The sequence below is a fragment of the Microtus oregoni genome, unplaced genomic scaffold (assembly GCF_018167655.1).
Source record: "Microtus oregoni isolate MIOR12 unplaced genomic scaffold, Mior012 000032F_ref0000030, whole genome shotgun sequence".
NCBI classification, from domain to species: Eukaryota; Metazoa; Chordata; class Mammalia; order Rodentia; family Cricetidae; genus Microtus; species Microtus oregoni.
In genome coordinates this window covers 14,764,472-14,781,102 of record NW_024543091.1, presented here as the reverse complement: position 1 = coordinate 14,781,102, position 16,631 = coordinate 14,764,472, and the positions used below count along the sequence as shown (strand labels likewise).

The 16,631-nt window shown below is 35.9% G+C and overlaps 1 protein-coding gene across 3 annotated transcripts in view; it reads left to right on the top strand.

The window, feature by feature from the left end:
• Znf280d (zinc finger protein 280D) overlaps positions 1 to 16,631 on the top strand; it is an 81,129-nt gene that overhangs the window by 58,423 nt on the left and 6,075 nt on the right. For all 3 annotated transcript variants that reach the window (XM_041679620.1, XM_041679618.1, XM_041679619.1), the window contains one exon: positions 11,647 to 11,692. In XM_041679620.1, coding sequence (XP_041535554.1) covers positions 11,647 to 11,692 — 46 coding nt within the window. The remainder of the gene's footprint in view (positions 1 to 11,646; positions 11,693 to 16,631) is intronic.

Below are 16,631 nucleotides of genomic sequence, written 5' to 3'. Positions count from 1 at the left end.
AACTGTAACTTTGTTTTTAAAAAATGTTTTAACGCAACATAAAACGTCATTATAGACAGTCAAATTTGTTTAGTACTAGTCAGCTGTTTCTTAATTCTTACCTGTTTTTACTGTTAAGTTTTAAAAAGTAGTTTATATACTGGTCACATAAAGCCATCTCATGCCTGTGTGCTTTTGGATTACTACGGAATAAAAGGTGGTTTGTACACTTGGAATCCATTGCCACTCCTAGATTGGTATAGCTTTGGATTCTCAACGTTTCTGGAACAGCATCATCTCTCTTGACTTTATTTATTCATTCATAAAATACTTATTGAGTATGTACTTTATGCCTGTCTCTGTTCTGTGTGCTCAGAAGTATAGACTGGAATTGCTGTCCTCATGGAGTTTACACTCTAGTGGTGAAAACAGGCAGTGAAAACGTAAAACAAACAGCATGTTAGAATGTGCTCAGTAATAGGAAAAAAATGAACTAGGGTAAGGGGGATAAAGGAAATATGAAGTGGCATTTCAAGTGGGTTGCCGTTTTAGTTTTGACCATCAGAAAAGGCCTCGCTGAGACAGTATTTGAGTAAAGACACAAAAGAGGTGAGGAAGCATAAGGTCTGGGCACTAACTTGGTGATGTCTCTGTGTCTTTTTTGTCTTAAGAAGAGTTGAACTCAGCATCTGGAATCCCCTTTCCCAAGAATAGTTAACAGGATGCTTGATGTTGAGAAATTAAATGCCCATTTTAGTCTTGGATCAGTTCAATACTACTGATCCAATATGTATTCTTATAGAAAATATCCTTGTATATATTTATGAAAGGTGACTAGCTGTGTATCTGTACTGTATAACTAATTGTCCATAATTTATATATGGTCTGGGGGAAAATCTGCCTAAGTCAAATAAATCAAGGAAATGTAGGTTAAACTTAGCTTAGTGTAGTGGCATATATCCTTAATACCAGCCCTTGGAAAACAGAGGTAAGAATTCTCTGAGTTCTATGGCTACATCGCAAGACCTTGTCTCAAAGAAATGAAAGAAAAAAGAAGGGCAAAAAGATTAATTAATGTAATGTTTTTAATTCTATAGTGAATGTTAGAGAATATTGACCCACTTTTCCATCAATATTTGACATTAATCTCCAGATATTAAAATCTAATAAATCATGTAAAACCCTAATATATAGATTTACCATTTTTGTTAATTGCATCTTAAAAATAATTTTGTTTAAATAGTTGGCTTAGGATTCCTAAAAAATGTTCCTGAATCACATAGGGTATATTGTATAATTAACTGCTAACAAGTCCACGTGCATGCTCCCACTTATATCAGGAAAAATATCCTCCTTTATAAAATCAAAGTAGTGCGTAACAGAGGCAGACCAAGTATTAGCTAATTCTGCCTCTGATTGTAGGCACAAAAGATGCTGTTATTCAAGGACATGATTATTTTAGTGACCTTTTGAGACTATTATTTCTAGACTTTACATCATCTATTAAGAGGTTTCCTTTTTTTTCTTAACTTTATAAAGTCCTGCTTCTTCCCTAAGTGGTTTCCAGAGTTCATGCACAACTCCACATTAAACTTTGTCTGACTGTTAAACAGATTCTATTATGTGGGAAGAATATAGGCTTTGTAGTAGATTTCAGAGTTTGGAATTTGTGCCTTGTTTACTAGATATGAGTGACTCTGGTCAGGTTACCTGACCTCTCTGCCCCAATTCCCCATTCTTAAAATGTAAATCACAAAAGAGCCTAGTTACAAAGGTTGAGGGAATTAAAGGAATTAGTTTATGTTTATGGTCTCTGAAACATAGGAGACAGTGTGAAAATGGCTATGCGATTGTTACTGTTCTTATGTTAGTACACATGGTTTTATTTGTCTACATTTTACTGAAAGTTAATCACCCTGATTTTCAAGTCATTTTTTCATTCTAGTCCACCCATATTTCACAAACCATTGCTGCTAATTCTCTTTTTTTCCTTTTGTACCAAGTTAGTGTTTCAGAATGTGTTATTGTGTCATACCATTAGACTGGTGTTTAAGTACACTATGTTATATTTTGAGGGAATATTTATGAATATCCCAGGTTAGTTTTTGATAATATTATCTTTTTAAATTTGATCACAGTCTTTCTAAACTGTGCTGCCTTGTTCTTGATACTTTATGGCCTATATCATACTTCCAATGCACTTGCGATTTTTGAGAGCCTTCTTCAGCCTTACTCTTACCAGCTTAGTATTTGACTCCTTGGAGAGGCTTACTGCTCCTCTTTGTATCTGACTGAAATATGAAACCCTAGTGATCTTAATCCCCCACACTGCAAATCTGTTTATGCACACCACTGTGACAGATGGTGCTATGAAAGGAATGTATGCCTGAAATAAAAGTAGATACAGACTGAGATCCAAGTTAAATACTCTATAGCTCCAATAAAATTTAACCCTTGCTAAGTCTCAGGTTTCTTATCACTAAAAGAAACAGTAATTCTATAACAAGTGGAAAGAATGTATGGAAACCAGTGGGTCCTGTTACTAATTGTTTACTTAAACATTTAAATTATTAGGTACAGGCTGGAGAGACGAGGCACTTAGTAAATGTACATTGCTGCCTTTGCTGCTGCCATCTCTACTTGTGCTTCTCCTGCTTCAGCTGTTAGTGCCGCTGTTGCTGTTTTCTCTTGATGACAGGAGACCCTGGTGACTGCTTATCTGTGGAATCTCATGGTTGAGAGTTTTAGTGACAGTCTATCTGTACTGTAGTTATTTGCAATTTTAACTTACAATTCAGTCTTGCAATACGTTCTTCTCAACTACTGGTCAGTGGTATCACAGTGCTTTAATTAAATATTGTGAGATTATCTTACACCGGACTTGAGTGTGATTGATTCTTCCTGTTTTTTTCTGAAGACTGTCTTGTTGAAATCTAGTACAGCACCTGTCTGCTTAGGACAACAGTCCTTTTAAACTGACATTTCTGTCCTTAAAGACAGCCTTTTTTATTAATTGACTTCAAGTAGACATTTTCAAGATTTCCTAGCTGCTTATACAACCCAATTTTATTAAAATACATTTATTGTACTAGTTTGCAGTAGTTGTGTTGTTCTTTCTTTTGTAGCACTGAAGTGATTTTGGAATGTAGTACATGTTTCTCCTGTGTTCAGTCAATACTGAACTTAGGGACGAAGTTGCTGCTATTTTACTCATTTTCTGTCTCCTCCTTCTTTATTCTCCAGTGTGCCTGTATAGGCTAACTATAAACAGAACTGATGTCAACTATTGTTTTCTCTTCTGAGATGTTTGTCCTTGCTAAAAAATTAAGAATAGAAAGATGAGTCTCACCTGGTGTGGTTGTGCACGCCTTTAATTCCAGTACACAGGAGGCAGAGGTAGGTGAATCTCTGTGAGTTTGAGGCCAGTCTGGTCTACGTAGCGGATTCCAGAGAAGCCAGGACTCCTAAAATGAGATTCTTTTTCAAAAATAGAAAAAGGAAGGAAGGGAGGAAGGAAGTCTCTTAACCTTCTTCATAGCAGAAGAACCACAGTAAAATATTGTCTATAACTCAAACTTATAAAGAGAGTCTAGTTCATTGAATAAAATGCCCTATAAAATACATTTTGAAATAGTTTTCTAGGCTTGCTTAGTTCTGAGTGTGGTTACTAAGTCCGTGCTAAGTAGAAACCCCACTGTCTTACTGCTGTGGGAAGGCTACTTTAGTTTCTTTAAATTATATTGAAAGTTGTTTTTGTTTTGACAATTTAAATGAAGTAAAATGCACTTGCAGATACAAATATATTTATTATACTTTATTAACCCCTCAAATATAAATAATACTAGAAAGAAATGAAAATTGAAAACTGACTTTTTTTGAATTCCTTTCTCTAATTTTAGAATTACTGAGTGCTAAGTTTTATGCTTAGGACCAGTGGTACTCAGTAGCTCTTTCATGGGCTGATACAGGTAGTATACTCATGGCACTGCTAGTGGCCCACCTTCTATGTACAAGACTATCAGGAATTGGAAATATAACTGAAGGTTATACTGTGTCACAAGGTAATATATAAAAAGGAAGCCAGAACAGTCAACAGGAAGTCTACACTGAATTCATGTCCTCACAGGGACCCATGGTCAACTGATTTCATAACTATTCAGATATTTCTTTTTTTACATTTTTTATTGGTATTTATTGAGCTCTACATTTTTCTCTGCTCTCCTCCCTGCCTCTCCCCTCCCCCTTTAACCCTCCCTTAAGGTCCCTATGCTCCAAATTTACTCAGGAGATCTTTTTCTACTTTCTATTTCTCATGTAGATTATATCTATGTAAGTCTCTCTTAGAGTCCACATTGTTGTCTAAGTTCTCTGGGATTGTAGTTTGTAGGCTGGCTTTCTTTGCTTTATGTTTTAAAACCACCTATGAGTGAGTACATTTTTCTGTGTCTGGGTTACCTCACTCAAAATAATGTTTTCTAGCTCCATCCATTTCCCTGCAAAATTCAAGATGTCATTATTTTTTTCTGCTGTGTAGTACTCCATTGTGTAAATGTACATTATTTTTATCAATTCTTCGATCAAGGGACATTTAGGTTGTTTCCAGGTTCTGGCTATAACAAACAAAGCTGCTATGAACATAGTTGAGCACATGTCCTTGTGGCACAATTGAGCATCCTTTGGATATATACCAAAAGTGTGTGTGTGTGTGTGTGTGTGTGTGTGTGTGTGTGTGTATGTATGTGTGTATACATACACACACATACATACATACATACATACATACATACATACTGGGTCTTGAGGAAGGTTGTTTTCTAATTTTCTGAGAAATTGCCACACTGACATCCAAAGGGGTTGTACTAGCTTGCATTCCCACCAGCAATGCAGAAGTGTTCCCTTTTCCCCACAACCTCTCCAGTATAAGTTGTCCATCAGTGTTTTTGATCTTGGCCATTCTTACAGGTGTAAGATGAAATCTCAGAGTTGTTTTGATTTACATTTCTCTGATGACTAAGGATGTTGAGCATTTCCTAAAGTGTCGCTCAGTCATTTTAGATTCCTCTGTTGAGAGTTCTCTGTTTAGGTCTGTACTCCATTTTTTTTTATTGGATTATGTGATCTTTTGGTGTCCAATATCTTGAGTTCTTTGTATATTTTGGAGAACAGACCTCTGTCTGATGTGGCATTAGTGAAGATCTTTTCCCATTCTGTAGGGATTCGTTTTGTCTTGTTGACTGTGTCTTTTGCTTTACAGAAGCTTTTCAGTTTTAGGAGGTCCCATTTATTAATTGTTTCTCTCAGTGTCTGTGTTGCTGGGGTTATATTTAGAAAATGGTTCCCTGTGCCAATGTGTTCAACTGTACTTCCCACTTTCTCTTCTATAAGGTTCAATGTGGCTGGCTTTATGTTGAGGTCTTTGATCCATTTGGACTTGATTCAAATATTTCATACCACATGTAAGTTACATGTATGATTTTTGTGTAATATTACATCAAAAGGAACCCAAAGTGAAATGCTATTTTGTTATACTACTGTCAACTAAATCAGTAATCGTCATTTTTCATGTGTGCAAATAGTGAACTTTTATTGGTAGAGGCAACCTTTTTCTTTAAGACTTACATTTGAAAATACAGAATTGGTTAAAAAGCAGTCTTTTTGAATCTGTGGTTGGTGAATAATATGTACGGAGCTAGTCCATTATTTCTTATTAATGTTTAACCTCAGTTGGAGGTAAGAAGTTTCTTACTCTAGTCATAATCTAAATTGTAGAGTTTAAATGTCATATTCACTTCATGTATTTAAATTAGTCTGGGGTGAAAAGCAAACCAGGATGATCTATGAGGTCATTTGGGGTTCTTCTCTTCTATGTACCTCTTTGTGGTGACTGTGATTGGAGATACTGTAAGATCTTCCTTCCGGCTCTCAATCTGAAACCGAATCTTCAGGAACTCAAGCTATGTTTCCTAATCAAAGTAGATATAATGCATATGGGCTTTGGTGAAATAGTATGAAATGTACATAAATGTAAAATGGTTTCTGAAGCTCAGTTTTCTGCCTTGGTATCTGTGATAAGCAGGGAAGAATGAGAGACCATGTTAGATGGAAAGATAAATGAATTCCTTGTAGTCAGGCCACTAGACAATCTTTCCATCTCTACCATTGATTCTGAGGTCAGTCCACTCCTAGCCATCTGGTAGAGGACTTTGTTATAGATGGGAAATGGGATTTCACTTAGTGGGGATAGTAATTTGGAGTTATGCCCTGGCATTAACTGTGCTTACATTGGTGATCTTAATTTTTTACATTTTTGTGCACATTTTGTTTTGTTTGTTCCTTATGTCACTTTTAAAAACAATCTTACATAGAATGATAGTTCTGCTCCTTAACATGTATTTATTTCTGTGCTGGAGGTCAAATCTAGAGTTTGGAATATGCTGGCTACATTGCCAACTTTTCCTGGGCAAGTACCACTGAGCAGTAGCCCCAACGCAGCATACGTTAGAGAAAGTGGTCCACCGTTGACCATGTTCCCGCCTACTGGGTAGTTGAGGGGATGGTCTAGCTTTAGATGGTAAGATCAAATCCTCATGTTGAACACGGATAGATCATTTTGTACTAGAGAAAATAAGACTAGTCCTAGGGAGTATCAGTCAAAATAAATGCCTAATATGTTTGAGGGTGTGATGGAAGCATTGCCGAAGAATCAAGCAGTGGAGATACTACAAAAGTAGCCTTTGTTGTACACTCTCATGCTCTGAGCCATAAAATTGGTTTTAGACTTTCTCCATGGTGGTAATAATAGGTAACATTTATTTATGGCCTTAAGTATGCCAGGCAGAGCCGGGCGGTGGTGGTGCACGCCTTTAATCCCAGCACTTGGGAGGCAGAGGCAGGTGGATCTTTGTGAGTTCGAGACCAGCCTGGTCTACAAGAGCTAGTTCCAGGACAGGCTCCAAAACCACAGAGAAACCCTGTCTCGAAAAACCAAGGGAAAAAAAAAAAAAGTATGCCAGGCAGTCTTCAAGTGTTTTGCATTCACTTAGTCATTCTGAGAAATTGTTAAGTGCTCTTGGTATCTTGAGCTTATGGAAAACTGGGGTATTATGAGCAAAATATAGTTTACCAATGTCTTGTAACTGTTAAGTAGGTAATCTCAATTTCAGTTTTGACTCTCTGCCTTTAGAAATAAAACTATTAGGTATTGTTGTTTATTTGGTTGTACTTATGATTCCAGGTGCATTTCTTCTGTCTTGGTTGATTAGCCAACGAACTAGATAAGTTTCTCTTTCAACAGAAGGGCAGTTGACAAGTGACAAATTTGTCGCACTTGGACAATAATCCCCACCCCACACCCCCAATGTCAAGGGCAGCACTTCTGATGCATGACAACAAAGTAGAACAAAGAGTCACATAGAACCAATCTTTGGGCAAGATTAATCTGACAGCCACACTCATGTTTTAGGGTCAAAATGTTTGAGACTGAGATTTTTTTTTTCCCATTTTTCCTGGTGTGGCCATCAGAGAGCCACACCAGGGTAGGGAGGATTGTTGGGAAGCAGTGCAGTAGAGTGTGATGTGCAGCCCATGTGTTTAACCTGATTTTGTGGCTTTGCAGCTTTAGCATGTTAAGCTTCCAATTCTTTCATCTGTAAGATTAAGGCAGTTGTATAATAAAATCTTAGGACTCCAGGATAATATTATATATATATATATATATATATATATATATATATATATATATTTTTTTTTTTTTTTTTTTTTTTGGTTTTTTGAGACAGGGTTTCTCTGTGGTTTTGGAGCCTGTCCTGGAACTAGCTCTTGTAGACCAGGCTGGTCTCGAACTCACAGAGATCCGCCTGCCTCTGCCTCCCAAGTGCTGGGATTAAAGGCGTGCGCCACCACCGCCCGGCATATTCTATATTTTTAATTTGAATTATCAGGTGATTGGAAAACTAAGAAAAATGGAGACATCTTGCTCTGGGTGTTGATTTTGAAGTTACCTGGATAGAAATAACCTTGGTAGTGATTGGTGCCTGCATGTGGATGTTCTGTAGGCATCATATCTTTGTGCCCAAAACTGAATTTATCTTTGGCAGAAATGACTCCTACCCTCTGCATTTCTTATCTTAGTTAATGCCTCTATCATTGTTCTGATTAGTCAAGGCAGACAGACATTTGTGCTGGGTTGTATTTCTTACTCCTGATATACCTTTGTCTGGTTGACTTAAATTCTGTTGTTTCCAATTTACTTATTGGATCCCCAAATCTTAGGTTTAGTCCATACACTTAACCATCATGGTATTGTTCCCTGAAGTGAGTAACCTCTGCTGTTTCTTCGATTTTGCCCTTTAACTACTCTTTTATTTCTGTTCTGTCCTATTTTCTCTCTCACTGTTTGAGTTATGTCATTGGTATCTTGTTTTATGTTACTTTTATTTTTCCCCCTCTCTTTTGAATTGGTCTTCTGCTTTGCTAGAAGCAGTATACCACATAGATATTTCTTTTCTAACTAAAACTTTGCATTTTTCAAAGTATTTGTTTCAGTAGTTTCCTTGACAATGGCCTCCTCAAGAGGAGAGACTGTTTCTTGTGACCAGAAGAACCCTTAGCACCACACAGGTTTCTGCACAAGATGGTAGATGTCATGTTAAGACATCTAGTTCATACATCTGTTTGTTGACACATCTTAGAGAAAATGATCAGAAAGATGTTCTGATAGTGTTTCCCTGTTATTCCATAGTCTGCTGCTGTCCCATTTAGTCCTGACTGACTTGGTTCACTTTACTATCGATGTTTCTTTGCTTTTAACATAGTGCTGGGAGTCTGAGTTCAGTTCTCTCTTGCTTGGGCAGAAGCATCTTCCTGCTGAGCCACAGCCCTCTTTTAGCAAAAATCCTCACGTTGAAATTTACATTTTATAAAAGTAGCATAAAAGTATTGAGTTTTAAAATCCTTTAGAAACAAAGTGTGTGACACACCTAGAATGAACCGGAGTGTTTTTGTCGTTGTGGGTTCTCCCTTCCCTCGTGGCATATTTATAATATGAATGAAATCTCGGGAGAGCATAATGCTGTAAGTTGAACTAGAATATTCACTTCGTGTGTACCCTTGTGTTGAGCACCCTATCTGCAGAAAATAGAGAAAGGGGGTTAACCTGTAGAAATTACGAGATCTATTTCAGAGTGTTTCCATGGAGAATAAAAATTACTCATTTGCAAATCTGGTTACTAATAATGAAATCAGTGCTTTTGTTCCTTGTAGTGAAGGCTTAATTTTTTTTTTTAAACACTGTACTACATTCTCTAAAAACATCGCACATTCACATCTGAGCCATGTAATTGCCTAGTAGCCGGTCATTAGCTCAGAACTTTGAGCTTAGGAAAATGACTACATTTCAAATTACAACTATTTCAGCAAGTATCTTTAATATATTTAATTTAGGTATAATTCTTTTTCTATAAATGTGAATAATATATTAGAATGTATATTTAATTTTATGAATCTTAAAGTATTTTGTTGTAAAATTATAGTGTATTTTCATTGATAAGTTTATAGTGATGAAATTTACAGTGTACATTTCTAATTTATTTTAGAGTTCTTTTCTGAATCCTAATAATTGTTGCAATTTTGTCCTGTAAAGAGACCACTAGCTAGTTTGGTAAAGGTACAAAACAAGATTGAGCTAATAAGCCTCTTAGTGCCAGTTATTTCAGTAACTTCTTGTTTTCTGACCTCGTTGTCTCTTAGCTAGTAAAATGAATAGTGAGTCTTTCACCAGCCTCTGTTGCAAAAGTTATGAGAGGACTCATTTTGACCTAGTATAATGCTAGAGACCTGTCAAGGTGATTAACAATGATATTTGCTAGCATTTTCAATAATAGAGTAAAATGGAAAAACCTTAATATTTTTAAATATTCTCTGAACAGATTAAGTTTTTCAGACTGAATTTAAGGTGTTTAAATGCTTAGAAATGGAAACCAGTTATAATAGATATATTTAATTTCAAAACATCATAAATATAATTTTTTGCTTTTTTCAGGCAACTGTTTCATTTTCTTATCTTTATATAGTTTTCATAAAACTTTATATTTTCCTATGTACCTCATTAAAACAATGTAGTTATACTATATATAATTTACACAATGTCTTTATGCATGTTGTTGCTCACATTTAAGTATTTAAAACAATTATTAACCCCAAAAAACAATAGAAATTTAAGTTTCTCAAGTTTGTTTTGCAATTTTTTTTCAAGTTTAAGCTAATTATAATTTGTTATAATATACTACTAACATGGTGGTACATACAAAGAGTTCTTTATCTATTTTGTTACAATTTTACTTAATAAATACAATATAGATAAGTAATTTCTATACTTCGCTACTAATATCTAGGAAAACTGTTACAACTTTCTCTTTTTGCACTATGGACTAAATGCAGCAATTTGTGTATCTGAAGCAGATTCTTTGCACTTAACTGTAGCTATCTCCATATACCATGGTTTTTAACTTGCATCCTTACAAAGGAGGGTGTATGCTAACTCCATGTTCCATTGACTAACCATGGCAAAGGTCATTAGGGTAGTTGATAGTTCTGTTAGATATTTTCATGTTTACACATAAAATTTTTCACAATAGCTTTAGGTTAAGTATATTATTCATTGTATGTACCTAATCTTTTTAAAATTACAAATCAGTTAACTCTTAATAATATATTTCAGGTCAGTCAGGTACCCTACTTATTTTAAAATCAAATTCAATGTTCTCAAGTTTCTGAAACAAAGGCCCTTAAGAAAAACTTAATTTATATTAAGTTAATTTTGTTTGTTTGTTTTTGAGCAAGCTTTCTTTGTGCAGCACTGGTTGTCCTGGAACTTGTTCTGTAGAGCAGGCTGGCCTTGAACTCACAAAGATCTGCCTGCCTCAGCCTACCAATAAGTTAATTTTTTAAAAAAGATGATAGAAATAACACATGCCTTTGTTAAAATTAGAATGTTAAAATGTTTTTGGCACTCAAGAATTTTTTTAATGTGTCTTGAATAGCAGTTTTGTGAGTATTTACCGTCAAAATTATTTTTCTTTGACTGTTTTTTACTGCCTTCAGAGTAAGTTATTGTAGTTAATATATATTGCAGTAGGTTTGTCACATTGAGTTTTTCAACAAATCAAAATCATCTCTCACTTTTTATATCCTAAGATCAGTAAATGTTAGTGCAAATTGCACATCCAGGTCTTTTGCTTGTTTTTCATTTTTATTTTTTGGAAATTGTTTTACTAATATTTTATTTTCTTTCTTTTTGTAACCATACTTATCAGAGAGACAGTTTCTTAAATTCTGTTGTTCCTAAGAGATGTCTAAATACATGTCTTTTTTTTTTTTTCTTGTTTTGGGGATAACACCAAGGGCCTCACACAAGGCTTGGCAGGCACTCTACCCCTAGCCAGGGTCTGATCCTGAAGTACATGTCATTCATTTACTTTGCATACCTATTCAGCCTGTTGTTTGTTCTAAGTATTTTATTTTTACATTAAGTATTTACAGCGTCATTCATTCTACTAGACTGTACATTGCATTAGATTTTACATATTAATTAAGCATGCCAAAAACCAATTTCATATTTTCTAATTGTAAGTATAATATAAAATAATCAATACTTATTTTGTTTTTAAGATTAAAAACTGAAGCTCCCACTAAGGGACAAGAATCTGTGTCTAAGGTAAAGTTTGTTTTATTTTATAACTTCATAATTTTTTCATTTGAAAGAATTATTGCCACAGTTTTTCAAAAACTTCAACTGCAAATGAATATAAGTAACAATTATTGCTGTTAGTAGGATGAAAATAATTGAGACTGAAAATGTCTCATTTAAAGTAGATTGTAAGATGTTTCTGTTTTGACAAAGATCATCTATTTTGATTTGTCTGTTGCTTAGCTTAACTGTAAAGTGATGGTGATAAATTTGTGAGTGGAATCCCAGCATCAGGAGAACCTCAGGCATTTGACACCATGAGAAATTAGTATTTCCAGATGAGTTAATATTTTGGAACGTTTAAATTGGCAAGAGCATATAACATTTTTAGAATAAAAGTATCTTGCATGAAGATTATGTTTTCAGTATGGATAGACACCTAGAGTCATCATGTAAGCATCTTTTGCTAGACAGTCTGGATCTTCCTGATCATCTAGAAGTAGTTTTGGGGCTGGAGAGATGACTTTTAAATTAACTCTGAGTCTTGAGGCCTTGAGGATTAGGATTTCTTTTCCATAGCTATAGTTAGTCCCTGTCCTTCAAGAGCAACAGGATTTGTTCCTTTCCTTTCCAAACATGTGAAGGTCTAAATATGAAGAAACTATCAATCCAATCCTGCTAGCATTCATATTTAATTCGAATAAATCATCAAACTCTAAAATTTTATTTGATTTCCTTGCTTTTGAAATACATGAGTCATATTTCTTAAATATGCTTAAATATGCATATTGAATATTTTGTCATGTTTCATTTTATTTATGTGTGTTTGTGTCTGTGTGTACTCACATGCTTGGGTACCCACAGAGGCCAGAAGGCAGATTCAGAATCCATGGAGCTACTTAGAGGCACTCATTGTGGGTGCTGCAATCAGAACCCCAGTCCTGCTAGAACAGCAAGCTCTCTTGACTGCTGAGAATTTGAATTTCTTGGAGGGTCTTGTTACCCCTATTAATTTTATGCAGTAACTTTGTTAGGCATGGTAATCTTTGCTAGCAGTCATTTTTTTTCTCAGGATTAGCATAATAATGTGTCTTGCTTTCTTGGCTTTCAGAATTTCTACTGAGAGATTCTTGTGTGTTTAACCTTGTTAGTTGATTTTTCTCTTAGTAGCCATTGAATGTTATTTATGTGTTTTGTAGTGAAGGCATTTCAACTATAATGGGACAAAGTTGTTTTTTTTTTTCTGGTCTTGTCTGTTGGAATTCTAATCTTGTCTTATACTTAAATGTTCCAGTTGTGGCTTTTTCTGCTATAAATTTATTGACTAGTTTTCTGTGTCTTTTGTTTATATCTCAGTATATCAAACCTATGGATTCTTAGGTTTGGTCTTTTGTTCATATCCCAGAGTTACTGAAAATTGTGATAAAGCTTTTTATCTTTTTTGTTTGTTCATGTTCTTTCTTAATGATATCTGACTGTAATATTTCCTAAGTCTTGTTTTTCACCCCTTCTATTCTTTCCTCTGCTGGATCTAGTCTATTTGTGATAAGTTGCATTGTGTTTCTTATTTTATTATGTTTTGTATTTCTAATGTTGCTTTGCTCTTTAATGTTTCTTGTGTTTCTCAGTTGTGGCTTGTGTATCCATTGGGATGGGTGTCTTTCTCCGTTTTACTTGGAAGTAAGCAGCCTTCTCTTTGAAGGCTCAGTAAGTAGTACTACTCCAAGAAAAGAAAACAAACTGCCTTAACAGCAAACAAAACCAGGCCTGAAAATATAATTTAGATTAATTAAAGCCAAATACTATGCCACCAGTTAACTAATAGAAAATAAAATGGCACACACCAGCAAGGTGGCTTAGGAGGTAAAGGTGCTTGCCACCAAGCACAAATAACCTGAGTTTTGTCCTTGGTCAGACTCCTGCAAATTGTCCTCTTGACTTCAACACATGCATCATGGTATACACATGCATGCACATATACATGGGTAAGTATTGAGTAGGCTTTGAAGTTAGAAATTATAGTCAGTTAATAAGAATAAACAAATGAAGTAAAAGACTCAGGCAAGTAAAGGGTTAATTTTTAAAAAGTGGACTTGTAATAGTGTAAATAAAATTTACCTTTTACTTAAGCAGTAGGCTTAAGTTAAAGAAAAAAATGATTGTTGATGGAGGGAGGGCCTGCTTTTCGTCCCAACCACCCAGCTAGCTTACACCCGAAATAATCACACAGAAACTGTATTCATTTAAACATTGCCTGGCCCATTATCTCTAGCCTCTTATTGGCTAATTCTCACATCTTGATTTAACCCATTTCTAATAATCTGTTTACCACGAGGTCGTGGCTTACCAAGAAAGATTTAGCATGTCTGGCCTGGCGTTTCCATGGTAGCTCTCAGACTCAGCTTTCTTCCTCCCAGAATTCAGTTCTGTCTTCTCCGCCTACCTAAGTTCTGCCCTATCATACCAAGCAATTTCTTTATTGATTAACCAATGAAAGCAACACATAAACAGAAGGAACTCCTATACCAAATGATGGAATAATGTAAATAAAAGCAAAAAGAGCACAAAATAAGAGAATCTGATTACACAGCAAAAAATAAAGATGAATACAATTAAGTGGCTATGAGAGAAGAATGAAAAATACAACAATAGAGTACAATAAAGACAAGTTTTTTAAAGAATGAAGAATTTTAGAGCCTTCCTTCTGGATCCTCTGACCCTGCAGACTGGTAGCTGTGGTATGGACCCTTCTCTTTTCCACTGCTCTGTCCTGAGCCCATTGTTGCGCAGTGCGTCATTCTCCTTGGAAGCTTCCTTTCTTTGTTCATGAGGAACCACTGCTCGCACTGTCTTGGCCTTGTGGACTAAAGGCTAGGCAGGTTCTTACTTGCTCCAGAGATTTCCCAGCTCTGTGTACCCTTGGGTGAGGAGCATCCATGTCAGAGGAGCCCTTTCCAGGGCATTAAAGAGTAGAGGAAACAATCAAACTGACCTGTGCTGAAGAGATCTGAGAGAACCCAGCAGTTTAAGAGCCTGCGTAGCAGTGGACCACCCTGGGAATGGGAAAGGAAACTTCAAGTCTTTCATTCTTCCTAGATCATATAGCAAGGAGGCATCTCTAGAGTCTGAGCAGTCTGCCAGCCACAGGCGGAGGACTATCACCTCCCCAGTAATTGCAGGTTCCCAAACTTGTAATATTGGTGGGGGGTCTCTGACCTTTGGCCCTTCCTAACATGAGCTACCTGCTGCTTAAACTGCTTAACATGTCCACCGTCCATCCTCTTGTCTGTGGTAGTGTCTCCACTCACCCTGACTTGTGATTGATTGTTTTAGGTCCTCAGACTAGTTCAGGCCCAAAAAGTAGGTTCCCTCTCAAGATGACTCTATTGTCATGCAGTATGGGGTGTAGTGAATGGATTTCTTCTCCATTTACTGCTGGTCTGCCACATAGGAGTTTGTATCCTACTAATGCCTGTGAGAATTGTGGGCTTACCCTGTGAGTAGGCCAACCTGTCTTTAACAAGATGCCTGTCTGCCTGCCTGGCTTTGTGGATATAGCTTCTGCTCTCTTCCCTGAGGGATGTGCTAGCACTGGGGCATGTTGGCTGCTGTCATTTATGTAGCCTTTTTGTGTCACCAGCACTACAGTTATCCATCTTTAATTCCTCCTCCTCTCTCTAGAATAAAATCTACTTGTCATTTATGGAGTCAAAATTATGTCCAAGCCATCATAACCAACAGAGTTTATAAAATTATCTTATAATGAAAAGAAGAAAGTCACATGTAGGTTGCTTCTAAGAGCACTGCCATTTTTAGTCCTGATATCTTCTATTATATTTTGAATAGATCTTTTATCTATGGGTAAATTTTGTACTGATGACTGGAAATTTTTTTATTCTGAGTTAGACCTACAGAATGTTGACGTGCTACATTGTATAATGTCAGTCTTATTCATTAATACTAGCACTAAGTTTATTTGTGATACACAAAGTTTTCCAAAAGTAGGAGGTTTTTGCTTGTTTTTTTTTTATGTCTAGCAGTAAATACATGATTTTTTCCCCTTCATATGACAAACTCAAACTTTACTATAAAAATATCTACTGAATACCAAAATCAAAATATGCATAGTTTGGCTTTCATTCAAAACAAAAGTGATATCTGGGTGGTGGTGGCACATGCCTTTAATGCCAGCATTTGGGAGGCAGAGGCAGGCAAATCTCAGGGAATTTGAGGCCAGCCTGGTCTACAAAGCAAATGCCACGACAGTCAGGACTGTTACACAGAGAAACCTTGTCTCAAAAAAAAAACAAAACAAACAAAAAGCAAAAGTGATTTTCTGTGGGGAAAAGCCTGTATTCAATCCACAACTCAGTCGTGGACCCTGGTGCTTTAAACACATACACAGAACATTGAGACATGAGTTCAGAGATTGAAACCTAAGAAGGCTGTGGGCTATAGCGCAGTAGAGCACCACCCTATAATCTACAATGCCATGGGTTGCCCCTCAGCACTGTAATAATAATAGCATTATAATAATAGTAAGTTAGTTCTGCTTATGTGTGTGTGGTAATGGAGAATACAGTGACTTCTGGTACAGTTCTTTGCTTTTGTCTTAGTTTGTGTTACGGTGCCAGTATTTTTATTCCCCACTCCTTATGTTATACTAAGAGTTATAACTTATTTCCTAAAAAGTCATATGGAGTCCCTGGGTATCTGTGAATCACACTTTTAGACCCGCTGATATAAATTTTAATGTGAGTTTATGTGCATATAATCTCCACACTATGCATGGATATTGTTTAGACTTTGTTGAAGTGAAGTCAGGTGTGCTGTGCTGGGGCTGAGGGATTCTATAAAGAGATTTTTCCCACAGTGTTATGGGAAATGTTTCTTTGGGACTGATTATTTTCTACAAAGAGAAATCCAGATCTATTTGTTTTTTATTTGTATTTTTGTTTGTTTTTCT